Source organism: Ambystoma mexicanum, chromosome 4q, assembly GCF_040938575.1.
Source record: "Ambystoma mexicanum isolate Mex_15411 chromosome 4q, UKY_AmexF1_1, whole genome shotgun sequence".
NCBI lineage: Eukaryota > Metazoa > Chordata > Amphibia > Caudata > Ambystomatidae > Ambystoma > Ambystoma mexicanum.
This window is the reverse complement of record NC_090928.1, coordinates 1,272,385,072-1,272,412,960: the sequence shown is the minus strand read 5'-3', so window position 1 is coordinate 1,272,412,960 and position 27,889 is coordinate 1,272,385,072. Positions and strand designations below refer to the sequence as shown.

Below are 27,889 nucleotides of genomic sequence, written 5' to 3'. Positions count from 1 at the left end.
CTTGGTTGGCTAGGCATTTGTGGGTAAGGTCTAAAGCTTTCAGTGAGATTCTCTGTTTGACAGGTAGCCAGTGTAGATTGGATCTGGATTCCGAAATGTGGTGGTTTCTTGGGATATTTAGAGACGCGCTAATGGCGTTGTTCTGAGAGATTTGCAATTTGTGCAGATTCTCTTGGCTAGTTCCTAGGTAGAGGGCACTACCATAGTCCATTTTGGCCATGATGAGGGTTCTGGCCAGTGTGATCGTGTTTGGCGTGGTCAGAAATGGCCTGCACGCTGCAATGAGTTTGCAGGTGTATGCAGAGGCTGATCTAACTGCATTCGTTTGTCGGGATAGGGATAAGGTGGCGTCAAGGTAAACGCCTAATGTTTTCGTGTCTTTCGAGACTTGGATGGTGTTGCCATCGATGATGAACGATTGGTAAAACGGTTCAAGTTTACTAAGACGTTGCGTAGTGCCCAGGATGAGGAGCTCAGTCTTGTCATCGTTGAGGCATAGTTAGTGTTGTGCCATCCAAGCCTGGATGACTAAATAGACATCATTCAGGGCCTTGGTGTCAGCCAAGTAGTCTCCAGTGATGGGAATGAGTATCTGGGTGTCGTCCGCGTAATTCGTATACGAGACACCCAGATAGTCAAGTACATCAAAGAGCGGTTTTGTAAAGACATTATAGAGAGTTGGCGACACGCAGGAGCCCTGGGGGACGCCACAATGAATAGGAGAGGGATCAGCAGCTTCAGATTGAGAAAAGACCCGCATAGATCTATTACTCAGAAAAGATGTGATCCAAGCTGTAGCTGACGAGGGAGAAATGGGCGGCAGAGTGCAGATGCTTGCATAAGATTTGGTGATTGACCAGATTGAATGCCATGGAGAGGTCGAGTAGGAGTAGCAGGGCCAGTTTGCCGTTGTCCTTTAGAACTTCAATTTGAGTTTTTAAGTCTAGTAAAGCTGTCTCAGTTCCGTGTATGGGGCGGAAGCCAGATTGTCTGGGACATAGGAGATTATTGGCTTCCAAGTACTCTTGGATTTGCAGGTATGCTGCGCGGTCATGGATTTTTACCAAGAACGGGACAGTAGTAATGGGTCGGTAGTTGGTGGGTATGCTCTCGTCCAGGGAGGGTTTTCTGAGCAGGGGGATCCCCCCCATGCGTCCTTGAGGTTGTCAGGGACAGTTCCTATTTTAAAGGAGGCGTTAATGAAGGATGTGATTAATGGGGCCAAATCATGTGCCGAATCCTTAATGATTGGGGCAGGACAGGGATCACCCTGGCAGTTGGATGGTTTGAGCCTCAGGATATTTTCCGCCTCTGCGATGGTGAGTGGCGTGAAGGCAAACCATTTGAGATTGGGTAAGTCAGGGGAAAGGGCTCCAGCTGGAATGGGAGGGCGATTGTCCAATTTCAGGCTGTCTAGCTTAGCTGTAATTTTAGATTGGAGCGTGGTGCCTGAATGTCAGAACACCATTTGCTATCTTTGATGCAGGTGTCGGGGGGGGGGGGAGGGAGTTTCAAGCTCTTTTAGGATCTTAAAGAGTTCCTTGGAATTGGGGTTTGCTTGCAAGATGCGATTATTGAGCGACTCTTTTTTTGCCTCTATAATGGCTGCTTTGTAAGTAAGCGAAGCCAAGAAGAAATCGTCTTTGTGCGTGTCAAAGGGGTAACTTTTCCAACGATTTTCGGCACAACATTTGGTTTTATGGAGTACTCTTAGCTGTGGTGTGAACCACGAGTTAAGGTGTGCCCGTGGTTTGGCCTTCCTCAGTTTGATAGGGGCGATGACGTCTATAGCTGTGAGCATGCTGGAGTTGTAAATGTCAGCTAGAATGGTGGGGTCATTGTTGGAGTCAATGGCAGTTTTAAGCGAAGGGAGTAGCAGAGGGAGGAGTTTCTCCTTGGTTATGTCCTTTTTGTTTCTGGTCGGGAGGGCAAGTGCTATCAAGGTCGGGATGTGAGGGGAAGCTTCAATATTAAAAGTGATAATGTGGTGGTCCGTCCATAGGCATGGGGTATTAGCCAAGACATTAATATTGCAGTTAGAGCTGGCTAGCCAGTCAAGGGTCCTACCTTTGGAGTGTGTGGGCCCCTGGATGTGCAGGGTGAAGCCAGAGTTAGAGAGGGCGTTTTCCAGGTCTAATGCAAAGTGGTCTTTGGGGTCGCCAAGTCCTAGGTTGAAGTCTCCAAGGATAATGATTTGCGAGTTGGTTTTTGTGTTGTCAAGGAGGAGGGTAGAGATTTCGCCGACGAAGGAGGGTGCAGGGCCTGGGGGCCTGTAAATTAGGTGAGGGGTGGCTGTTTGATTAGGAGTTGAGAGTTTGACTGATATTAGTTCAGCGGACTAGAGTTTGGTGTTTGTCGATATTCTTAGGTCGAGAGTAGTTTTGTGGATGATGGCTAGGCCATCACCTCTGGTGTGTGAGGCAGAGGTGCGGTCACATCTCATGATGCCGAAGCCGGGTGGTATGGCAAGGGATAAGGAGGGACCAGATGCCGCATGAAGCCAAGTTTCAGCTACGGCAATGAAGTCGAGATCAGAAGATATTATAAGGTCTGCAATATCTAGCACGTGTGCTGGGAGGGATCTGGCATTGTTGAGGGCGCCCTTGATAATTGGCAGTTTCACCTCCGTAGAGGGGGATTTGCTATTGGTGGGTGCAGTAGATGAGCACGGTGGAGTGTGTTATGTTTGTTTGGGGAAATTACTACGGGTAGTGCGTATGCGGAATCTAGTGCCTAATCTTTTGTTTCTGAGAGATAAGGTACACGGTTGATTCGGAGTAGGTTTACTAGCGAAGTGTTTCAGCCAGAGGGCTGGGTCATTAAAGTATGGGTTAATGTCAGTGTTGAGGTGCTGAGGGGCTATGGTAGGAGTCATAGGTTCCATTGTGGGAGTGACCAAACATAGGGTTTGGGGGACAAGGCTAGGGCAAAATAAGGTGGCTGATGGCTGGGGGAGTGTTGGCCATATGAATGGCTGGGTTATAATTGCTGCTTCAACAGGAAGGTATGGTACAGTATGAAGAGTGCCCTAAGGAGCATGGTGGGTAGGCACCTAGGAGGAGGTGCGTCGTGGCAGTAGGCAAATTTGATTATACTAAGGCGGAGCAAAATCAACAGTAGGCAGGTTCGAGTTTAACTAGGCAATGCAAGTCAGCAGTAGGCTGAGATGCACAGGGTGGGGTAGCACCTAGATTTGACACAGCGCAGTTAGGCTAAAAAGCACAGAGCAGGGCACCATCTAGATTGCAGTATCACAGTTAGGCTAAACAGCACAAAGCAGGCCACCAACTAGAATTGTAATGTCACAGTAGGCTAAAAAACACAGGGCAGAGCAGCACCTAGATTTGTCACAGCGCAGTTAGGCTAAAAAGCACAAAGCAGGGCACCAACTAGAATTGTAATGTCACAGTAGGCTAAAAAACAGGGCAGAGCAGCACCTAGATTTGACACAGCGCAGTTAGGCTAAAGAGCACAGGGCATAGCAGCACCTATATTTGACACAGCGCCATTAGGCTAAAAAGCACAAAGCAGGGCACCATCTAGGATCTAAAATTGTAATATTAACGGAGGTTCAAGGCAGGACACCCAAGTTAATATCAAATAACATGTGAGCTTACCAATGGTACAGCCATGGGGGCAGGTGATACAGTGGCGCGATTTAGCATACAGGTATTAGGGAGTAAACAGTACAATGCTTTTGAGGCGCAGAGTGGGCGTAAGGGACAGATACGGGCGGTTGCTCACCGAGCTTCGCAAATGTCCGATGTAGTTGGTACGTGCCCATGCTACATAACCCAACGTTCACAATTGGACACCCCCCTCACGCTCCATGGCGCGAACAGGGTGCAAATAGGGGCCTTTGTATGGGCCTTTGTGTGGCCTGCGCTTCCGCCTGCCGGCGGATGTAGGGCGAACAAAAACAGCTGCTAGTAACCTAGCAACGAGGCCTCAGCCTCGGTCTGGTGCCACGTTGCGCCTGGCATTGTTAGGTAGTAACTGTTTTCAGGGGGATGACTTCATGATATCTGGTGGCATGATCAACCACCACCAGGATGAATCTGCTGCCAGATGATGTAGGGGAATCAATGGGACCAACTATGTCAATCCCTACCCTCTCAAATGGTACCCCCACATCAGGGAATGATACCAATGGAGCCCGAATCTTGGCACCACGTTTGCCTGACAACTAACAAGTTATGCAACTCCTGCATTGACCTTCTACCTTGACCCCCATTCTTAGGCCGGTAGAAATGCATGGATAAGCTCTCCATAGTCCTCTTGACACCAAGATGACCTGAACGGGAGACTTCATGCGCCAGCTTCAGGAGGAAGTGTCCTGCATGCTGAGGGACCACCAACCTCGTATGATCTCCTGTGGACTCTATGGTTTCAATATACAGTATCCAACCTTACCAAATGGGTTCTATGCTTCCTAGGGGATTCACCTTCCATCTGGGACCAATGCGGTCACCTTAGCCCTTCCAAAGACTGGCATTCTCTCTGACCCTTTCTAAACTCATCCCCAGAGGGACCCTATTCTACAAGAAAACTTTGCAGTTCAACACATTCAAAGTTTTGGTCAGTTACCCCAACCTCAGTTGTAGAAATGTAGGGGAGTAGCTTTCCATCTCCTTTTTGGATTCTTTGTCTGATTGGCTTGAGTTTTCCCTTTGGCTTAGGCTTGACGAAGGCAGACTTCTTTCTTTGAGACTTAGTACGTGGTAGCTCTGCAGTGTCCCCCAGAAGACCCACATCCAAGGTCATTCCCTAACAGAACTCTACCTAGAACTTGCCTCTGTACACTTACAGGTATTCTTATCACTCCATTTACTGCTATAGTGACAGGCATGAATTACAAAAAAGTTGTTCCTATTGGACAAACCAATATTTATTTTTGTATCACTATTCTTCATTTCATATGTTTCAATCGAGATCACATATATTTCTAAAAATACACCATACATATACACATCCAAAAACATGTATTAAAGTGCATCCAAAAGTGCAGAAAACAGATTACCAGAAATCAACCAGAGAAACCCCCGACCATCCCTATCGGGATTACACCTAAGGATGTGAAAAAGCGATAAATCTAGACATATAAATACTAACTAATCACAAAGGAATCTTCAACATACTTCTACTATAATTTTACTTTTGACTGTGATTCAATCTCTAAACATCCCAGAATTCCTATCTTAAATCGATATTAGGATAGTCGACGTCAAATTGACATTTCGCCATCGTCGGGACTTTTTTGCCATTTTTTTTTTCACTCTTCTGGCTTTATACCCGATGATTATTCCTATTTAATGTTCACCAAACACCAAATCAATCTAGAAAATTAAGTTTGGAACATCTAAAGTTAGCATTTTGCCACAATTTTATTTATGCAACATGCATTACACATTTTGCAAATTGACAATTATGTTCAATTATCCGCAAAATGGTTTTTCCTTGGTGGACTTATTCACCCCGATTTTGTCAAATGATACAGATTCCTGTAGGTAATGGGGACACAAATAACCTAAAACGGCCACTTCAGATTTAATATTCTGTCCAACTATTTTGACATTTGAGGTGGGTGACAAAGACAAACAAACTCATGTTATCATCACATTTAACTTTTGTTGTTACTTATTAGGTGGTGTTTCCAAACGTAATTTATATACCTTATCAATGCTTTAGTCATTCTGTACGAAGGTCTCCTTTGAGTCTTCCATGTATCGGCAAGAAAAGTTTTTTTCAGCTGTTATTTATTTGTCCCACTGTGGGTCACCACTGCCTGCATATACAAAATAAAGGAAAGAGAAGGGAAGGCAACTAATGAGGACTCCACTATTTTCCCCTTTCTTTAGGATTACTTGTAACCCTGGCTCAAGCCCAGGGCCCCTTCAAAGAGCACTGCACACTCGCCTGAAGTGAGTTTTTCCACTCTTGCAGGCTCACATCACAGGGTAACTTCCTACGAGATCATCTTCATGCGATACATAATACCACTGGGATACAATTTAACATATGGCAGAACTTCATGGTTTATTTCAGCAAAAGCCGAAGAGTGAAAGAAAACAGGGGACAAACTTCCTTGAAATCCTGATTTCTGCTTATACATGACCGCAAGAACAGTATCAGGTATGGAAGCATAAACCTTATCAAATCTAGGCTCTCAGGGATACTAAAACTACTTCTGATCCAACCCACTGGGCAAGGAGTCTGAAAAGAAGGATGCTCCTGTGAACATATCTTCCTTATCATAAGGGAATGACCGAGTCACAGAATAGAGGCCAAGGTCTTACTCTTACATCTGGGGTCCACCTTTACATGTTCACTTGCTCCACAGATAACAGGATCCTGAGGACCTTTATATAGGGGGGCTTATAGTGTTCACCTTCTTGCTTTGGATGGCAAGTCCCACTAACCTTTACATGTTCTCCATGTGGCTTACTTCCCTTATTAACCTCTGTGGCTATTATTAAATACAGGTTTTTCAGTAGAACGCCCCTCTTTATCTGATTGTTTCCCTCCTTATGCTTACCAGAAGCCTGTGTGTCCTTATGGGACACCCATAGATCAGCAGCAATTACCAGTTTCTTTAGATCTAAACTCCTCTGAATCTACCAAACGCTGGTTCAGTTCAAGGAAGCAGGCAACAAAATGTTCAAGCAGAACAAGATTAATTACAAGTTTAATTATGCCATCAAAAGTTGTTACTTTATGACCTTCAAACAAGACAATCAAGTTCTTCAAGGATTCATTGGCATAAGTCACCCAAGTATTTATTCTTTCTTTTTGTGGTTTCTAATCCTCTAGGCATAGGTTAAAATCTTTTCTCTCATGCTTCGACAACTCCATAATAGCACTTTAGCCATTCTGGGGAAGTCTGCTGAGCAACCATGCAATTTTGTCGGATTTGTTCACCTCTTGTACTTCACAATCATACTCCGATCCAGTCAATCAAAAATGTAATTCTTTTCATATTTGCATTTATTGAGATGTGTATAGTGCTCTCGTAGTCAAAGCGCTTAACATAAAAGGAACAATTGTACAAAAATAAGGCAGTAACATGAAAAACTTTTTTCATTCAACTTTATTGAATGTTCACAAGCATAGCAAAACTACACAACCACATTGGGAATCCATTAAAGTACTCAGTACATTACAAAATTGACATTTTAACAGTCCCGCAAAATGTTTCTGAACTGAGAACCCCCTCCCTCGATCCAACTAAATCTCCACTCTGTATCCCAAACTTCACTTTTTCCAGCTTTCTCATCCAATGAATCATATGTCAACTGCAGCCACCCCTCCTCCCTCCTTCTCTGCCTTTCCCCTTTTTTCTGCTGACGAGGTTTCGAGACAAGTCTGATCTATGAAAGTCTCGTCAAAACAGGTCCACCCCTGTTCCTCCAAAACTATCAAGGACCACATCGACTCCCTGGCGCCTTTCCTGGCTGACTTCTGCAATCACTCCTTCGCCTCTGGAGTTTTCCCATCCCCCCTCAAGCACTCCCTTGTGCACCCCCTTCTTAAGAAACCCTCTTCCGACCCCTCCTGCCCAGCTAACTATCGCCCAATCTCTATCACTCCCTTCCTGGGCAAGCTCCTGGAGAAACTGCCCATTTCCCAGCTTAATCTCCATGCTGAATCTGTTGGTAGTCTTCATGACCATCAGTCTGGCTTCAGAGCTGCCAGAAGCACAGAACCTGCTCTCCTGAACATCCGTGAGGACCTGCTCTCAAACCTGGACTCCAACACTCCTTGTGTTCTCATTTTGCTCGACCTCTCTTCTGCCTTTGACACTGTCAACCATGCCATCCTGCTCAACCGTCTCTGTGATAACCTGGGTATCACTGGTCAGGCTCTGGCGTGGCTGACCTCTTTCCTCTCCAATCGGCCCTCCCAGGTCCAACTGGGTTCCTTCCTCTCTGACATCTTTTTCTCTACCTGTGGTGTCCCCCAGGGATCTAACCTCTCCCCCTGGCTGTTCAACCAGTACTGGGCACTTCTTGCTCACTGCATCCCCGCTCTCTGTCCCAACTTTCAGTGCTATGCGGATGATAACCAGCTCATTTTCAGGCTACCCTCGGCCTCCTCTTCCCCTTCCCTCATCTCTGACTGTCTTTCTGCTATCCAGGAATGGTGTGCCGCCAACGACCTCTGCCTTAATGCCAGTAAGACTGAGATTCTACTTATCGGCACACCCACTCCCTCCTTCCCTGCAGCTCTCTGGCCGGCCTCCCTTGGCCCTCTTCCTGCTCCTACCTGCAAGGCAAACAACCTCGGGGTCATCTTCGACTCCACACTCTCTTTCTCTCCTCACATATCTGACGTCTCTAAGAAGTCACACTACCAGCTACACCTCCCTCAGAGGTATTCTTCCTTTCCTCTCCTTCCCCCAGAAGCTCACTGTCTCCAGATCCCTGGTTCTCTCGAAGCTGGACTACTGTAATAGCCTCTATCTAAATCTTCCTGCCTCTACTCTCCGCCCTTTGCAACTCATCCAGAACAGGACTCCAAGACTTGTCCTTGGCCTCACGCCCAGGGACTGCATCTCTCCAGGACTGAAATCGCTACACTGGCTCCCAGTGGCCGCGAGGATTAAGTTCAAAACCCTCTGCATTGTCCACAAGGCCTTCTGGGGCCTTGGGCCAAAATATCTTCAACTCTCTCTTCCTAAATATCTTCCTTCTCGAGCTCTTCGCTCATTCACCTCCAACTACCTCAGGGTCAGCCGCTTCTCCAAGCAACGGGCTGGGGGTAGATCTCTCTCCGCAGCAGGGGCCTCCCTCTGGAACAGCCTTCCTGCCTCCCTGAAACTTGAGGAGAACCATCCCCGGTTCCGGAAGCACCTCAAAACCTTCCTCTTTGCCTCTGTTTTCTCTCCCTCTCTCCCCTGCTAAAATACCTGAACCTGCACTGAATCTGCAACAGGCCACTCAACGATCTCGGTCCTTGGCCCTGCCACTCTTCCCTGCACTGCCTACCTGCACTACAGGACTGTCTCTGTATCCTACAGCCCCTTCTCCCGGCACTTACCTTGCACTTGCCACCAGCTGGTCCTATTATTTATCTTGTATTATACTAACCATGTACTGCACTCTCCTTGCACTTGCCACCAGCTGGCCCTATTACTTATCTTGTATTCTACTAACCATGTACTGCACTTCCCCTCTCCCCTTCCCCTTGCACTTTTCCCAGTCTCCCTACCCTTGCACTTGCGCGATCTGAATGACACCTGGCCTAGTAGGATCGTTGTCTATTCTCCCCTTGTTCCCCCCCCCTGTCTCGTCGCGCCTTGAAACACTTGTGTATAGGCGCGTTACAAATGCCATATCATATAACTCTGGCTCCATTTCTCCCCTTTTTCATCACTCTGAGTATCCTCCTCCCCCACCAATCCCTGTTCCCTTCAGTGAGTTGGACTCCTATGGAATATATACCGAACAGAAGTCCGACCATGCCGACCATTCCCATAGAGTGCCGCTGTTATACATACATATTCCGGGCTTTGTTAATCCACTCTTTCTCTGGTAACCGGACTCCCTTCCAACGTGTTGCCAAGCCTGGCCTTCCCGCCAGGAGACGACACAGTGCCATTTTCGGCAGCCTAATATATTCTCTGTCGTATTCTTCCAATCCGAAGAGAACCAGCAAAGGAGCTATCACTCTAGTAACCCCATCCAGTTCCCTGATCCAGGTCAAAACTTCATCCCAGTAGGACTGGACCTCCAAGCATCCCCACCACATATGCCAATAATCGGTTCTCGACCTGCATTCCTGCCAACACAACGGGCTCACATCCCGATACAATCTTGAGAGCTTTACCAGGTCATATTGCCATCTACATAATATTTTAACAGCATGCAACTTGTATTGAGAGGTAACTGAGGTTTTGAAGGCCCTACGCCAAATCTTCAACCACGTATGTGGGTCCAACTCCAACCCCAAGTCCCTTTCCCATTTCGTCCTCCGCCTGTCCACCGCCCCATCCAAGTGTCCACTAAAGCCCTGTACAATGCCCCAATAACTCCCTTAAACTATTAACGCATCCAGCAGTTTCTCAAAGGGCATGAGCTCCCTCTGTATCTTACTCTTTCATACCTCCTAATTCAGGGACCCCCTTATGCTGCAAATAGGAGAAAGCAGAGAGTACCTATCCCAAGGGCCTCCTCTAGTTCCACTATCGTAATAAATTTCCCTTCTATCCACATTTGCCCGATTCTTTCAAGGCCTGCCTCGTACCATGCCTGAAACCTAGAAGGATCAGGAATTCGTCCCAAACTCCCGCCACCCAAAGATGCCCTAAGGGCGAGGGCCATGATGTTACCCCAGACATCCCTTTACCTTATCGCCACATACTCCAAATAGTGCCAAGGATTGGATGTTCACGTATCCTACAGATTAACTTGGTCCTGGGTACCCATATCCACTCTCCCACTGTTGCAGGCCGTAGGTGATGATTGTCGAGTCCCACCCATTGTAAGTCCCTCCGCCCTCTAAGGTGTGGTATCAATACTCTTAATTGGGTGGCCTTGTAGTATAGGTGGATATTGGGGAGCCCAGCACCCCTGCCGTCCTTAGGAAGGCTCAGGACATTGCTTGAGACTCTAGATTTTTCCCCTGTCACAGGAACTGTAAAAGTGTCCCCTTGGCCATTCCGACAGAGGTCGGGAATCTGAACAGGCAGCATCTGGGACAGGTACAAGATCTTGGGGAGAACTACCATCTTAAAGGAACAGTTCGCTCAAAAATATTATTGTCCCAAAAGATGGGCAATAATGAAAAATTTGTATTAAACAATTTTAAAGTTTCGATGCAAGCATTTGAGCAAACGAGGCTCAAAACATTTAAATGGGAGCATTCATTTTGCCATTTCAGGCAGCTTCCTCAGCTCATGTTAGAGCTCTGCCCTGGCGGCACTAAACAAGCAGCAAAAGCCCCCTACTGGGAGCTTTTGCTTACGGCAGCCAGAGCAGAGCTGTACATGAGCTTGGGAGGCTGCCTTCACTTTCATTTTACGTTTTTGGTGCTTCCCAAGCCTAGGGAAGCACAGAAAACGTAAAATGAAAGTGAAAGTGAAAAAAGCAAAGGCGCTGCAATTATAAATACAAAGTTGTTGTATTTGTGATTGCCGTGGTTGGAAAACCACAGCAATTATAAATACAACAATGTTGTATTTCTGACTGCGACGCCTTTCGTTTTGAGTCTCCTGGGCTCCCCTGGCTCGGCGGAGCCCAGGAGACTCAAAGTTGAAGCCGCCGCAGTCAGAAATACAACTTTTTTGTATTTCTAAATGCTGCGGTTTTCTTTTCTTTCTACGTTTCTCGGGCTCCGGGAAACTTAGAAAGAAAACCGCAGCATTTCTAAATATAACATTGTATTTAGGTTTGCTGTGGCTTCAGCTTTGAGTCTCCTGGGCTCCGCCGGGCCAGGGGAGCCCAGGAGACTCAAAACGAAAGGCGCCACAGTCAGAAATACAACATTGTTGTATTTATAATTGCTGTGGTTTTCCAACCATGGCAATCACAAATACAACAACGTTGTATTTATAATTGCAGAGCCTTTGCTTTTTTCACTTTCACTGGGCTCCCCCCGGGTCGGGGGAGCCCAGGAGACTCAAAGCTGAAGCCACAGCAAACAGATACAACGTTATAAATGCTGCGGTTTTCTTTCTAAGTTAGAAAGAAAACCGCAGCATTTATTTTGCAGTGCTTTCAAAAAAGAATTAAATGTAAAGCACTTACCAGCAGCAGGTTCTGTTAATCTCATCTCTCCGGCAATAATGAAGCAAAAGCCACCTGCTGGCAGCTTTTGTGCATTACAGCTGGCTGGCTTTTGCTTCATTAGTGGCGCAAGGGCAGACATTAACACAAGCACAGGAGGCTCATCCATTTCACAAAATGGATGCCTCCTAGTGCTTGACATTTTTGAGTTTGAGCCTCATTTGCTCAAAACTCTACATAAGAACTTTGTTTAAAAATATTTTTTATATAGGTTTTTGATTATGCGCTGTTAGGGAGAATTCTCTTATAAGGCTGATTTCCCAAACCTAGCGAGTCCCCCAGCAGCTTTGCTGGATTGTTGGGGTTTGTTTTTTTCTCCTGCTAAGAGTGAGACTCTTTTACTCCCACTCTTAGGCATGATTTGAGGTATGTCTCTGACTGTTTGTGTGATTTTGGGCTATGGGGTCTTTTACTCCATAGGGTATCATCTGTTTTTTTGTGTATGGGTAACACAGCACCCTCAGTGCAGTAACACAGGGGTGTCATAGTGACCCCCAAACATAGACTCCATACCCTGGGACTGACTACTGTCTCCCAAGGCATGTAAAGTCACCATTGACTTTATTAGTCAAATTGTGAACAGAACCAGTACAAACCATCATATTGTGGAAGTACTGGAAGGGGTTAATTATATTGCCCCTGGGTCTGTTTTCAAGGGGGCACTGTCCAGTCCCCCCTTGTCGAGTTTCTGGCTGGTGGCAGTGGTTACCACGCGAAATATTCCACCGGAATATTCTCTATGGGATTTTCCCATTGATTTTAAACGCACCACTTTTTGGTGCTACGTTAAAGATACCGCTGGTTTATTTATTTAATATTAAATTCACGGTTGGGTCTTTTTGCCAGAACTCTTTTCTAAAATGGTGTTCGTGTCCGTCTCTGTAACTCTGACCAAGGTCGAGCCCTTTGTTCTACTTTTTGGCGGGCTTCTCCACAGAAGCCCTCCAAATGGTGCCACTCTGTCTGGGTTCCACAGGAAGGCTGGAGGGGGGAATTGGCACTCTGGACTGTGTTGCCTTAGAAACCCAAGTCACACTCTTCTCTGATTGGCCCAGTGCTGAGCTGCCCGGCTCACCACCTAGCATGTGTGATTGACAGCTAGGCTGATGAATGGGGGTTTTTCTGCATAAAAGCAGGGCCTTTGGGACTGGAACTTCAGAAGTCGCCACCGGACCTAAAAATCCGAAGAGGGAAGAAGCTGAGCCATCTGCAACGATGACACCACCGATGGAGCCCTGCTGCAACAAACTCACCACTTTCCCAACGACAAGAGAAGATCTTCTGCTGGACGAGTCTTCTTCCTGAGCTGGTGGGACCAACCAGTTCACCCTTTTCGCCTTCCAAAGACGTCTCTTGGACCAATGTCAATGGATTTACCAGATGGAGGAGCATGTCGTCCGTGTACATCCCAATCTTGAACACCCGCTCACCTACCCCAATTCCTTCAATTCTAGGGTCCCCCTCAACCTACAGGCCAATGGTTCCAGTGATAGCACAAAAAGAGTAGGAAAGAGCGGGCACCCTTGTCTTGTCCCTCTTTCCAAATTAAACCACTGCAAGTATCCCCAATTCACAGCCACACATGCCCTGGGGAATGAATAGAGCGCCGTGATACCCCTTATGAGACCCTTACTTATACCAAACTTGACTAGTACAGCCTCCAAGAAGTCCCACTTCATCCTGTCAAAAGCCTTCTCGGCCTCCACAGAGAGAAGCGTGGGGTCACCCTCCCGGCCCTGTACTTCATTAATCAGGTGCAGTGTCTTCCCCCTGCCATCCTCTCACAAAGGCACCTGGTCCGAATGGACCAGCCTCGACAAGTGTCCTAGTCATGCGGCTAGAATCCTGGCATAGATTTTGGCATCTATATTCAACAGAGGGATCGGACGGTAGGAGCCGCACGCACGGGAGCCCGGCCCTCCTTCGGTATCACCGCGATTAGAGCCAGCCTAAAAGAATCTGGTGCTTTCCCTGTGGTCAAGATCTAATTGAATAATGTCATCAGAAAGGGGAGCAGCACAGAGAGGAAGGATTTATAAAATCCCGCCATAAAACGGGCCTCCCCCGGAGCTGTAGCTAACTTCAACCGCCCAATTGCCAAACTGATTTCATCCCCAGATATTGGAGCCTCCAGGCTTTCAGATTCTGTTTCTGTGAGCCGGGGGAGGTGGGAACATGCCAAGTATTTCATAATTTTAACACTGCCCACTGTCCCCTCCCTCCTGTACAGGCCCTCATAGAACACTGCAAATGCCCCGCGGATCCCCTCTGCCGAGCTTTCTTGGGACCTCCCCCCCATTCCTCCACCTCTACTACCCACCTTCCGCCCGTAGCCCAGCTACCAAGAGAGCATCCGCTTTATCTCCTTTCTCATAGAACTTTTGAATTGTAGGTTGTGGATTATCTTTCCTTCCAAAAGGAGTCTCAATTCCTCTCTCACACCCCTCGCCTCCTGAATGCGGTTGTCCCTACTAGTTGTAGCCGACTGCGCTAGCCTCTCCAAGACCCTTATTTTGTCCCCAAGTCCTCTCTCTTTGAGGGTACATCCCTCTTTCTGCGGGCGGCGACTTTCTGATCAGTACCCCCCTCCATGTAGCCTTTGCCGCATCGCACACAATGTCCTTACGCACCTGCCCCAGTGTCATTAAATTCAGAAAAATCTATCTGTGATATCCTTCTCCATCTCTCCCCTAAAGCATGGGTCCTCCCACACAGACTCATTACACCTCCACTTCGAGCCCCTGGGGCAAAGGCCATTCTAACCAATATTAACAGACACCATGTCATGATCCGACCAACTAATAGGGTGGATTACTGACCCTATTGTCAAATCCCATAGGTCCCTGGATATGTTCAGGTAGTCCATTCTCACCTGGGTCCCGTGGGGAGCGGATTAGAAGGTGAACCCCCTGTCATGTGGATGTAGGTGCCGCAATATATCCTGCATCCCATAAAGCGCCATAGTCGTTACCATTTCCCTCCCCACCCGATTCTGGGGCTCATGCTTCCGGTGCCAGTCAAGACTAACATTGCTCCAGACATTGAAGGCTCCTCCCACTATGAAATGTCCCCCACCTGTCATTCATGTTTTCCAGGGTTCTCTGCAGGAACCGCTGTTGACCTTGATTGGGGTCGTGCATCGTGGCAAATGTGAGCTTGCTTCCCTGAATCAAGTCCGAGATCAAAACCGCCTGTCCTCCTATATCGGATCACACCTTTGTGACCTCCATTCAAAGCCCCCTCCGGAACAGGATTCCAACCCGAGCTTTTTCTCGTTATCCCCGAGCCCCAGTACTCCTGCCCTCACCAAACCACAGGAGATCCTACGTTCTTCACCCCTCAAATATTTCGTCCCCTGAAGGAATAGGACATCAATCCCTGATCTTCTAAATTCCCTCCCAAACAGGGACTACTTGGCCGGGGAGTTAAGCTCCTTTATATTCAATGTTTTACACTCCCAAGCTGACCCCCCCCTTTCACCTCTAATCCAATCAGCCATTCCATAATCTCATGTCCCACACCGTTACCCACTCAGGTGTTGACCCTCCAAGTTGCACCATGTCAGAGCGGAAGCGTGCTCCGACCATTTTCGGATCAGTAAATTTAAAGACCTCCACCCCCTAACCTACCCCCCTTGCCCTAGGCACCCGGCCGACCCAGTTACTATCACTAGTAGAGTGCCGAAACACCAAACAGGACCAAAACCATCCCCAGTGCCCTCCCTCAAACCCTCAACTTTAACTACCATTCCAAACATACAACTTCTTGCAGACCCCGTTTGTCCCTTGACCCTCTTGTATGGTCTCCTACCCCCTACTCTCCTCCCCTTACCTTTTACGCCCTTGCCCCCCTTCCTTTTCTCCTCCTGTCCCCTCACCCTCTCCACCCCTCCTTCCCTTTCTTTCCCTCCCTCTGTCAATTTCCGGCAGTACCCCAATTGCCGTCAGGCAAAGTAATTCTTAGCTGCCTGTCTTTGCAGCCTTTCTTGCACGCCCTCACCTCTAAACGTTACCTAAGCTCTTACTCGTATCATCGGTCCCTTGACCTCTGATAACAGCTTGTCTGTCCCCCCTTTCCCTTCTTGTTTTCTCCTCCCACTTCCCTTTCTAGCACTATCTTTAACAGTCTTGACATTTTATGGATAGTCACTTGTTTTGTTCCTCTCCCTACCCCTTTCTCCCCTCTCATCCACCCCCCACCCTAACTATCCCTCCTCTTGTCTCTCTTGCACTGCAACATTTGTCAGGCATAGTAATGTTACTGCTAGTTTTGTCTCCTGCCTTCCTCTCCTCTCCTCTCCTGGTCCATGTACATTGTATCTGTTTATGATTTGATAGTTATTTTTCACATTCTGAATTGTTTTCAAGGACTTGTAAGAATGTAACTGTATTTTCCCATGTTCCCTCCCTCCTTGAAGCGCTTTGAAACACATTGTGTATAGGCGCTATACAAATAAAAAATAAAATCAAACTCCCCGGTTCCATCCAGCACAACTACAGTGGTAAAATAAAAAGAAGATCTGGTTTCCCAAAACTTCAACTCCCCCCACCCCCCGACCCCCTCTCACGACCGGCCAACAGACCAGTCAATCCCTTCATTGAATTACGGATATTTTACTTCCTCTGCCAGCGATATGTTCAGGTAGTGGCATTAAGCTTCTGGAACTTACTTGATCCGGCGACCCTCTTTCCTCTAGGGCCCTTGATATGCCATTTTCTGTCCGCACCACCATCACATTGTGAGCCTGAGGCCCCTTTATCTCCACCCACCAGCTCCCCAATCGCTTTGCTTATTTCAACTTCCATAGCAAGGCTGTACTTCAGGCACTCCAGTTCAAAAGAAATGGAGAACGGAAATCCCCACCTATATCGAATTTCTTTCTCATTCAGCCATTTCGTCAAGGGGAGACACATTCTTTGCTTTGTGAGGGTCAGGGAGGAGAGGTCCTGAAAAATTGTGATCCTGGCCGCACCCATCATTACAGGTCCTTTAGCTCTAGCCCATTCCAGAATTTTTAGTTTATCGGGGTAATTGTGAAAAACAGGCCAGGACTAACCTCAGGCCGCTCCCCGTGCTCCCCGCTCTACGGACCCTCTCAATTTCTGTCTCATCAATAGAGTCCTCTTCGAAGAGGAGCTTACCGATGTCATGGATGATCCTCCGAATGGTTCTATCTGACTCACCCTCCGCCTCTGGTATCCCAAAGAAGCACAGGTGATTTCTCCATTCACGGTTCTCAAAGCCATCCATCTTCAATACCATCTCCGCTTCTCACCTCTCAATTGTGCTCAACCTAAAGTCCATTGGGGTCTCCAGAGTGTCTTAAGAGGATTGGTTGTGCTCAACCGCCTGCAGACTCTCCATCTTATCGATTCTCACATTAATTTTATCTACCTTCCCTCCGATGTCTGCCCTCATACTCCTAATCTCATTGAGGAGGGAGGCAACATCTCTCTTGGTCGCCATCGAGTCCTCTCCCTCAGTCTCCATCCTCTGTGATGACCTGTGGATCTGGCCAGCTGTGACCTAGCCTCCATGCAGCCCTTGGCCAGGGTGGGCAGTCTGATGAGGTCCTTCCCCCTCCGCTCACGTTTCACTAGTGGAGACAGTTCGTCCAGCGTCTCGCCTCTCCACACGGTCTCCTTCACAATGGGATCGTCCATCCTTGTGTCGTCTCAGAGGGATGTTTCACTCTACCACCTGGTGAGGGGGACGGGTGTGGGGGGTATGGGCACGTCCCGTGTGAGGGCCAGCACCCGGTGGGGTTACCATTGGCATCTGATGGTTTTGTGCCGTTCCACTATTACAGGCTCTTCCCCAAGATGTACTCCAGGTTATAAATGGGGCTCAGTTCACTGTTCACAACACTGCAACCCACTATTCACTGTAGCAGCGGGTCCCCTCCTCGCCCCAACCCAAAGGAGGCAGGGTCACGCCCCAGGACTGGGGGCCCACACCTCCCACAGTGAGCATCCCATGAGCCCTCTTCACCCATCTTCCAAGCCCAGTCTCCACCTGCCACTCCAGGCCCCTCCACTGCTATTGCTTGTTCGGCCAGCAGGTCCTCCAGACGTTTCCTCGCCACCGTCAGCAGTCCATTCAGGCCCCAAGGGCCACCTCACCCCTGCCCCCAATACCCCCAGTAGACGAGCACACGTCCCTTTGTAGGGGGCCTCACACGTCCCGGTCCTTCATTCAAAGTGGCTGGAGAACATCCTTCTTCCAAGCCGTGGTGGGTATATCAGTGAGGCCTCTCCGACATCACCTTTATCCCATCTTGCCCCCCCCCCTCCAGACTACCCAGTTATTGGGGTACCTGCATCTAAGCCCACAGGGGGAGCAACTACTGAGCCTCACTATATGGCAAAGCTCCTATGCCCTGCGCGCCGCACATCAGATGAACTCTGGTAGGTGGATGTCCCCTGCGCACGTAGTTGGCAGGCCGCTGGGAGGGCCCTAAAGCCTCCGGTCCGTTGACTGGTGCACAAGGCACCCCTTGCTCCTGTAGAGGAGCCCCAGCCCCAAGCGGGCAACCTTGCTGGGGGCCGTCAGCTCCCCGGTCCTTCACCCAACCTCTTATCTGCACTGGCGTGGAAGGAAGAGAGTCCTGGTGCAGAGTGGGCCACCCGAAGCACCGCCTCAGAATGTCTGTCCCTGGCGGACTGCTCCAAATGAAAGCACTTTCGCTTTTACCCGCCTCCGGCAGCACACCGGAACTCGGCTCTTACTGGGCCAATCTTCTTGCTTTTTCAGGCTAGAAGTTGCCCAGGGTGTCCCCGATACCTCTATGTAGGCGAATCTTCTCTGGGGGCACACTTACCTTCCTGGGGTCTGGATGACAGAGAAACGCTCAGGCATCCTCCATCCACGCCCCTGGTGGCGGAACTCCGAAAACAAAATGTTAAGTAGGTTTTTTTTTAGAAGTCAGAGAGAGAAGACAAAAAAAGTGCCTTTACGGAGTACAGAAGAAGTGCAAAATGTGAACTGTGATAGGAAGCGAGTTCCAATGCAACAGTGTAAGTAGAGAGAGAAAGTGAAAGCGGGAGGAAGCGCCAGAGGATTTGGGAACTATGTGGTAAATTGACTGAGAGCAAAGGGGACTAGAGGGGAAGTAAAACGAGATTGAAGACGAGAGATAGGACATCTCATGAAAGCATTTAAATACGATAGATATAAAATGGATAAGGAGCTGAGATTTAAAGAGTAGAATAGAGGCAGATAGCAATGAGGAAGAAAAAAAAGCTTGTGGAGGAAGACAAAAGAGAAGAGGTGTAGGAGAGTTATAGACTGAATGAAGAGGGATGAGATGTGATGCAGGAAGACCAAACTAAAAGGACAGAACAATAGTCGATCTGGGAGAAAATTACAGCAGAAATAAGAAGTTTACAAGCGTGAATATTTGAAAACAAGAGAAATGAAAAGGGGTCAAAGACCCAATACCTGAGTGAAAAGAATTGTTACATGTGGAGAAAGCTCTGGCAGAAGATTACACCAGGCAACCTGTTGAGTCTTCGACCCGCACCCAAAACAAAGTGAACGTTGTGGAAGTCCTTACAGGAGAGTATACCAGGCAATGTGATTGCGAGTCTGGCACACACACCCAATCATAAACAGACTGTGAGCCTCTTGAAATTGAGAACCCTAGGGGAAGGAAACCATACCCCCCTTGAGTGTGTGAAATTCAGAGGAAAGGAGCCATACCCCCTGGATTGGATAAATTGCATAAGAATTGTGATTGTGATCTGTGAGGAGCCGGGCCAACTCCTGAGAATTTTCGAACTTTGATCGTTTGTTTATTTTCGCACCTTTTGGAACTTTGTGTTTAAACATTGGAAAAGGCTGCAGATGGCCAGTTGAAAAACTTTATTGCTTTGCACATTATTTTGAGTTTAGCATGCAATGGCCAGGGTAGGATTTTGGACACAGGATGGAGAACTCTATTTTTGGACATTCTGACACTGACATCCTTTAGTTTGGTTGAGGCAGGGAAACCACTCTTCGTGATAAGGCGAGCTAGGTCTTTCTCCAACGCTTACTTTAATAAAAGTCTATAGCAACCAACAAAATGCCCCGTGTCTGAGTCTTACTCCTGATCCATTACACATGGTATCCGGAGGGGGATTGGCTCAGTTGATACAAAATGGGGAACCCTAAAATTTGAGAAACTTTGTGAGCGAGCATCCAACCCATCTGTAGCTACTAAAGAATCGATTGGCTTTGATTTGTCCAGCAGCCGTGAAGAGATGTTGCAACCCAGCGACCGACTGTTAATCTCTACTGAACTAGTCCAAGTGCCCCCACCAGGAACCTATGTAAGATTGGCTTCCAAATCTGGACAGGCCTGTCGGTTCGGTCTCAATGTCATGGCTGGGCTATTAGATCCTGGTAGAGGTCACCAAGACAGAAAACAGAAAGGGGAGAGAAAGGCTTTGGGGAGGCAGATAAAGACCCTCCAGTTAGATCAAAGGTCTTACAAGTAAAATCTAAGGACGAGGAAACTGAAATCATCCCAGACTTGCCGGTTGCCCAATCCCATGTTAGTCAAAGCCTTCCTATACACCATCCTAGAGGAAGAAGGGAGAAAGGAGGAGGGCCCTTTCTTCTTTATCAAGCAAGGATTGTTCTACAAAGGAGATACCATTTCAGAAAGCATGCCTAGGTTCCAGATTGTGGTCCCCACGGGACACAAAAGAATTGTTTTAGAAATCACCCATTCTCATCTAACAATGTCATTTAGAGACGGCCAAAACTCAGAGGCAGGTGATAAACAGATTTTATTGACCTGGTGTTTATGCAGACGTTAAACATTTTATTCATCTGTGCCCTGAGCCAAGACACTAGTACGCAAATGCCCTCCTCGGCCCCACTAACTGTTGCCCATTATTGTTATACTCCCGCATTGCTATGGATATAGTGGGACCTCTTCAGTCATCCAAGTTAGGGAATCGGTACATCTTAGTAATTTTAGATTATGCTGCCCGATACCCAGATGCCTTCCCGCTAAGAAAGAACACCTGCAGACAGATCCTAAAGCCTTTGATACACTTTCTCTAGAGTTGGTTTCCCTAAAGAAATCCTAAGGGATCAAGGTAGCACCTTTATGAGTAAGTTAATGGCGAAGGTGAAACCGGTCTAACAAATTAAAATGCTTTGAACCTCAGTACACCATCCACAGACTGATGGGTTAGTCAAGCGTTTTAACAAGACCCTGAAGAGTGTTCTTAGAAAGTTTGTGGAATCGGACGAGAGGAATTGGGATGTTATGATACCCTAGGCTTTTTTTTTATTTTGCCATCCTGAAGCCCCCCAATCCTCACTAGGCTTCTCACCTTTTGTACTGCTATACGAAAGGGAACCATAGGATGTACTATACATGTTGAGGGAGATGTGGGAGGAAAGAGAAGAAGCGTTATTACTCCGGTCTCAGACAGCCCAATGTCAAGAGCAACAAAAATCCCTTTTTGATAAGAATGCCAGCCTTAGATCTTTTTCTGTGGGATAGAAGGTTCTTGTCTTGTTACCAACTTCTGGAACGAAAGATGCTGTCCAGATGGCATGGACACTATGAACAGTCCCATAAGGGACAGGCTAAACGCTCTGAGATTACCAGCCGCTCCTTCAAACACTTCCCTGTGGACCTCCTCGAACCAGCTCTGGCCACCGTCTTCCTCCACCAGACGTGCTTCGGACCTCCTCAAAGCCTCTCTTGCCGCCAGAGACCTGGTTAACACCCACGCTACAAACCACACAGATCAAGGCCAGACCGTCTGCCCCCAGTAGTTTACTGACCTCAGGGCCAACAAAAGGGCAATTATGGTTGTGTAAAAACAGTGATTTAACACCGCCATCTGCAGGATTTCTCCTCACTCAAAACCTTGCGAACCTTGCACAAAAAGCTGATAACCGATGCCAAATCAGCTTATTACGCCATGCAATTGAGGGTGCCCCCAACAGGAGCAGAAACCTCTTCAACATTGGAAGACACTGCGCCAGGCCTATCCCGGACCCAGAGGTCCCGGCTTTGCAGGAGAAATGCAAAAGCATGAACAGATTCTTCCTTGATAAAATTGCCAAAATCAGGGACTTTATTGACTCAGCAAAGGCCTCCAAGTTGCCACCCCGCACAGGGATCTCTCCACTTGGTCTGACTTCACCCCTCTCACCATTAAGGACCTCTATAACACCCTTGTATCCCTCCAACCCACAGTCTACTCAGATGATCTTCTCCCACCCTCCATCATCAAACAGCTCCAAGGCCACGCCCTCCACACACTCCTTAATATCATTTTCTCTCTCGTTGAAGGCTCCTTTCCGGACTCTCTAAAAACAGGGCTTATTCACCCCCACTTGAAAAAGCCCTCACTAGATCCTGACGACCTACAAAACTACAGGTCCATCACAAGCCTCTTTCTAATAGGGAAACTCCTCGAAAAGTCCATAGCCAATCAATTGATAGCCAAAAGTCGACCAATTCTGCCTCAAATCAGGTGATCGATGACGCACTACATCTTATGGACAGAGGTGACTCCTGCCTCCTCAACCTTTCACCAGCGTTTAACACGGTTGACCACCACACACTCATCTTCATCCTCAGCCTTCAGAATGGGCCTCACAGGAAAAGTCCTTGACTGGTTCTCTTCAAACTTCGCCAACAGATTACAAGCCACCCAAATGGGGGAAGTTCTGATCCAAACACCTACCGTTATCTTGCTGCGTGCCACAGGACTAAATCTCTCACCCATTATCTCTAACCTTTATATGGATCCCCTGGGCAAACCTCTTAAATGAACCCAGCATCTTCATCCACCAGTACACTGATGACTCACAGTTGTACCTTAAGGTTACTGGCCCTCAAGGCATTTCTCCATCTCCACTGCTGCTTGGACACCATCCAGGTGTGGATGTCATCCGCCTACCTAAAACACAACTCCACTAAAACCGAGTTCGTCCTTATCGGCCTCCCCTCCAAAAAACAGATCCTCCAAAACTGGCTCGACAACATTAACCTAGACTGATTCACCCCGAGCTGACAGACTCGGCCAAATCCCTAGGCTTCATGGTCAATAGCGTCTCTCCCTCCAAAAATGTGTCCAAGAAAGCACAAACCCCCTGCCTCCAAATATCCACACTTAGGAAAATCAAACCCTTCACCACCCCCAACCCTGCTAGCTTCCGTATAGTAGTCCAGGCACTGGTCATCTCACACATTGTAGACCATATTAGGAAACGATGGAAGAAAAGGTGCAAAAAGAAAATCTTCCCTGACATTATTGCTCGTTTTGCCTTGTCCCCGAAGAAGAAAACCTTTACAATCTCCAAATGAGCCCCATAGCCGGGAACTCCCTTACTCCACATGAAGTGAAGCGTCTATGACGATCTCCATGGGAATGCTGAAGGCTCAACAATGAATAGTTGGAAGAGAAAAGACCCAAATGAGTTTGAGTGGCAATTGTATTAAATGCAATTTGGTTTTAAATGCTATATACAATGCACTAAAGGTTTTCCCTTCGGCACTGGCAGCTCTACACACTCACCTTAAAGGCCAGGTTATCTATGTGCATAGCCTTCTCCTTCTTCATGATATGGACAATCAGACAACAGATGATGTTCCGCTTCCTCTCCAGCATGGTGCCCTCCTCATCCTCCACATTCAGGTAGGTCTGTTTTGGCAGGAGCCACAAAACCTGTTGCTGGTTTGCCGGCTCGGTGAGGGGTGCCTCATTTAAACGTAGAACACCTGAAATCCCAAACGAAACACAAATGGTTTATTTTAAAGAGCATTTCAGAAGGGAGCAGGAAGCTACATAGACCGCTTGTTCTGCAAACGCTGGTCATCACGCACCTTTATGAAGGACGCCTTTCACCTTGTTTTTGCTCTTGCTCTTGCTTAGGGCAAGGATACCTTTTGATGCAGTCAGTGGTTCTAGGGCCTGGCTCAAGAGTGCTGGAGGGAGGCCAGTGGACTGAAGTAGGGACTCAACATTGACAGCCTGCAGGGGAGCCAAGAACAGAGCAATGCGTGTAAGCAGTCTTGCACAGTCATGCTGAACAAATAAAAATAAAAGACAAAACTGCTGCTTTTATATCATGCATCTCAGGATCAAAAAGAGTTATAGTGGCACCTGTTGAAAACCAAAGCCATTAAAGTAAAATTAATCAAACAAGTCAACAAAAGCAAAAATAGAATGTCAGGAAGGCGTTGTAGTGTTAGAATGGTTAGAATTCCGGCTTCAAACATCACCACATTGATCCCGGGTAACACCCTTATCTGCCTAAATTGGAAACACTTAGAAACAAGCATACATACAAGTTACTAATCATATCAAGCTTTGCACTCCCTCTCCCGAGTCCCTCATTTTTCAAGACTCTGATATCATACAGCAGACAGAGGAGCACATTTTCGTCCTGCACAAAGTGTAAATAAAAAGATGCACTGAGGAGCGGCGTAGATGTGTCCCTCCACAGCTGGCTTCTAGATCTTCCTGTTGTCTCAGTATTTACAGAGTGGTTGCAATGGAAATCCACTGGAGGAAAACCACGTCCATACATCTCAAATGCTTGAATGCCCGGACATCACCTAGCTGGATTTCCTTATTGCGTTTGATACAAGTTTAGTGATCTTTTCAGGTCTAATTATCTATAAATAAATTACAGGTAAGTAAACCACTAAACATATAGTATTACTACATAGACATTCACTTTGGTGTGCGCCTGTTTTGGTGAAGTAAATCACTGTTGTAATTTACTTTAACAGCATTACTTTGTCAGGAAGTAAATACGTATATGTGTTTTGAAGGTTAAGGGGTGTAGGGGTGATGGGTGGGGCATTTAAAAAAAAACTAAGAAACATAAACTAAGGAATGCTGTCAAAGTAAATTACAAGATAGTCATCTCCTTTGAAAAGGCAATGTAGAACCTGCTCTGGCTACACTGTAATATAGCAAAGCAAGTGAAAAAAACAGACAAGCTAGGAGTCCTTTAGGTAGGCCGAACAAATGTTGGCAAAGCCAACATTTGCAAGTGTCTTAAAAGTTAAGAACAAAGGAAGCAAAGTTCTTAGGAGGTTCTCTCCCAATCCAACCACATTAGGGGAAAGCCCAGCGAGGTAGGGGGTAGCCTTGACCAGCACTTTACCAATCACCGTCAGACAAGGTGGTGGCAGGTTTAGGACTTTGGGCCCTTTAAACCCTATGGAGGTAGGGGGTTAGACACGTGTAGGTTTCTGTAATGGCTGGCCTTCAGCCTAGTGCAATGCCGCTTGCATGCTGGAGCAACGGTGTGGCTGATGGCACGGCTTGGGTGAACTGTGATCTGGAGCCTTTCCACAGCTGGGCTTCTGCAGCGAATGCGAGGAGCCTGGTGCACGCTGTGGGTAGCGAGGAGTGGACTGTTGTGCCATTTTGGATCTTGGCACTGGTGTCGACTCACTTTCCCTCGCTCGGCTGCCTACCTGCTCGACAGGTTCGTGGGCTGGAGTTGGTGTGGCGTGATCACGAAACTGAGCTGTGGCACCATGGTGCGGTGAGCAGAGCAGAGCCACTTTATTACATCTTGCTGTTGCTGCTGTGTTTTATGACGTATATGACTTATAATGACTAAAGTCAGTCGTCCGGTTTGGTTCTGGTCGTGTTATTTTACCATCTGTGTCTGACTGCTAGTAACTTGCAGCCATTTGATGGAGGGGCTGCATAGTTCTGACTACCTTATCCTGTGCAGTAGTAACTTTGGTTACCTGTTGCTGGAACAACGCGTTTACTGCTTGGTGCCATTGTTGCATTACTGGCTAATCGCCTCTGTGCTCCCTTGCATTGCATGCTTCCCTGCCTCATGTGCTGTTAGGCAGAAACCTGTGCAGTTCTCTTAGGGACCACTGCAAAAAGTTTAAGACCACAGGATTAAGCAGTAAACCCAATTGGTAGCAGTCTGCACCACCCAGATTTACCCGGTAGCTGTGGCTGAGCAGTCAGACTTCCCTCAAGAAGAGTTAGGCAGTATATAGAGTATACACAATAGGGCTAAAAATACAGTAGAACAAGCAAACACTGACCAGAGCCTTGGTATAAAAGTATATAATTATTTATTTAAAAACACACTTATGAAAATACACTGGCACTAATATATCAAGCAAGTTCAAACACAGTCACTATAAGTATATACACCTCCCTAGTTAATTATTTCGACAAGTCTAGGTTAAGGCACCACTTATTTAGCAAAACAGAGGTGAGCATGTAACCGTAGATGGCACTCCAATAATTTGTTTAAAAAGGGAGAGAAAAGGCATAGTAGGAAAATAACACAGTACCAACACTTTTAAGAAACCATAGCAAGTCAAGAAAGGCAGGGTCTACTGTAGAGCAAAAAAGTTCATAGGCCAGGCCCACTCTTGGAGAGAGCAAGGCGGAATGTGCCCAAGATCACACAGTGGAAATGCACTCAAAGTCTTTGCAGCAAAGTCAAAAGGAGGTTGGATCAGGATATATAGAGCTCTTTTGCTAGCCAAGAAGCAGATTTTGAAATTTTGGAAAAGTGATACCTCTCCTAACATTGATGACTGGCTGCAGAGTTTGTCCCTTTTGTCCAAAAGGGAGAAAATATTCTTTAAAGCAAAAGATCAGCTTGATAAATATGAGAATATGTGGGCTGCATTTAATGATCTCTACGCTTAAAATATTTGATCAAGTTCTAGGTTTCTTATTTTGCTTTGTTTTTGTTTTTTCATTTTATTTCTTTCCTTTACCTTCTATCACCTTACTCCCTGTATTCAGTTCCCCTATGTTACTTAAAGATTTATTTAGGAAATGATGGGTGAATAAGTATCACCTTGTGCATTTGAGATATTGTATGACGTTCTATGGCTTCTGTAAAGTTCTAAATGTATAAATAAAGTTTTGAGAAAAAAAAAAGAAAGGCAAAGTTAGCAGGTCTAAGGTCAACCCAGTTAGAAAGTCAAGGATTTACGGGACACCTTGGACAATCTGTTGCAAGGGAGACCAGGCGGGACACAGTACCTGAAATGGTGAGAAAGCTCCAGCGGTGGCAGTTGTTCCTGGCAGCGGGTGCAAGTTGTGGCTTGGACCAGAGGAAGAGATGATCTCGACGAGGAAGAAAGCTGAAGGTCGTTGCACTGCCAGGGAAGAAACCAGCCGCGGAGTTCCCGATTAAAAGGTACGACCCTTTTATTCGCGGTAGTGGTGAAGCGTGGCTATCCGGCCGCCGGGGTGCTTGGCACGGGCGATTCGACCACAAGACGTCCAGGAAGGCGAAAAAGGCGAACTGGTTGGTCCCACGAGCTCAAAGGGAAGAAGACTCTCCTGGAAGAAGATCTCCTCTGTCGTCGGGGAAGTGGCGAGTTCATACAGCAGGGCTCCATCGGTGGTGTTGTCGTTGTATATGGCTCAGCTTCTCCCCTCTTCGGATTCTTTAGGTCCTGTGGCGACTTCTGAAGTTCCAGTCCCCAAAGCCCTGCTTTTATGCAGAAAAACCCCCATTCAACAGACTAGCTGTCACTCAAACATGCTAAGTGGTGAGCCGGGCGGCTCACCACTGGGCCAATCACACAAGAGTGCGACTTGAGTTGCCAAGGCAACTCAGTCAAGGATGCCTAATCCCCCTCCCACACATCCTGTAGACCCCAGACAGAGTGGCACCATTTGGAGGGCTTCTGTGGAGAAAAGTGGAACAAAGGGCTCGACTTGGGTTAGAGTTTCAGAGGTGAACACAAACGCCATTTTAAAACCGAGTCCTGGCAAAAAGACCCAACCGGGGAATAAATATTAAATAAATAACCCAGCGGTATCTTCAACATTGCACCAAAAAGTGGTGTGTTTAAAATGAATGGGAAAATCCCATAGGAAATATTCTGGGGAAATATTTTGCGTGGTATCCACTGCTACCAGCCAGAAACACGACAAGGGGGGACGGGACAGTGCCCCCTTGGAAAACAGACCCAGGGGCAATCGAATAACCCCTACCAGTACTTCCACAATATGATGGTTTGTACGGGTTCTGTTCACAATTTGAGACTAGTAAAGCCAATGGTGACTTTACATGCCCTGGGAGACAGTAGTCAGTCCCAGGGTATGGAGTCTAGGTTTGGGGGTCACTAT

The 27,889-nt window shown here is 47.3% G+C and overlaps 1 protein-coding gene across 3 annotated transcripts in view; it reads right to left on the bottom strand.

The window, feature by feature from the left end:
- LOC138468363 (cullin-9-like) overlaps window positions 1-27,889 on the bottom strand; it is a 1,322,368-nt gene that overhangs the window by 45,005 nt on the left and 1,249,474 nt on the right. For all 3 annotated transcript variants that reach the window (XM_069608895.1, XM_069608893.1, XM_069608894.1), the window contains 2 exons: window positions 23,626-23,773; window positions 23,318-23,520 (listed from right to left, as the gene is read on the bottom strand). In XM_069608895.1, the coding sequence (XP_069464996.1) occupies window positions 23,318-23,520; window positions 23,626-23,773 (351 nt within the window). The remainder of the gene's footprint in view (window positions 1-23,317; window positions 23,521-23,625; window positions 23,774-27,889) is intronic.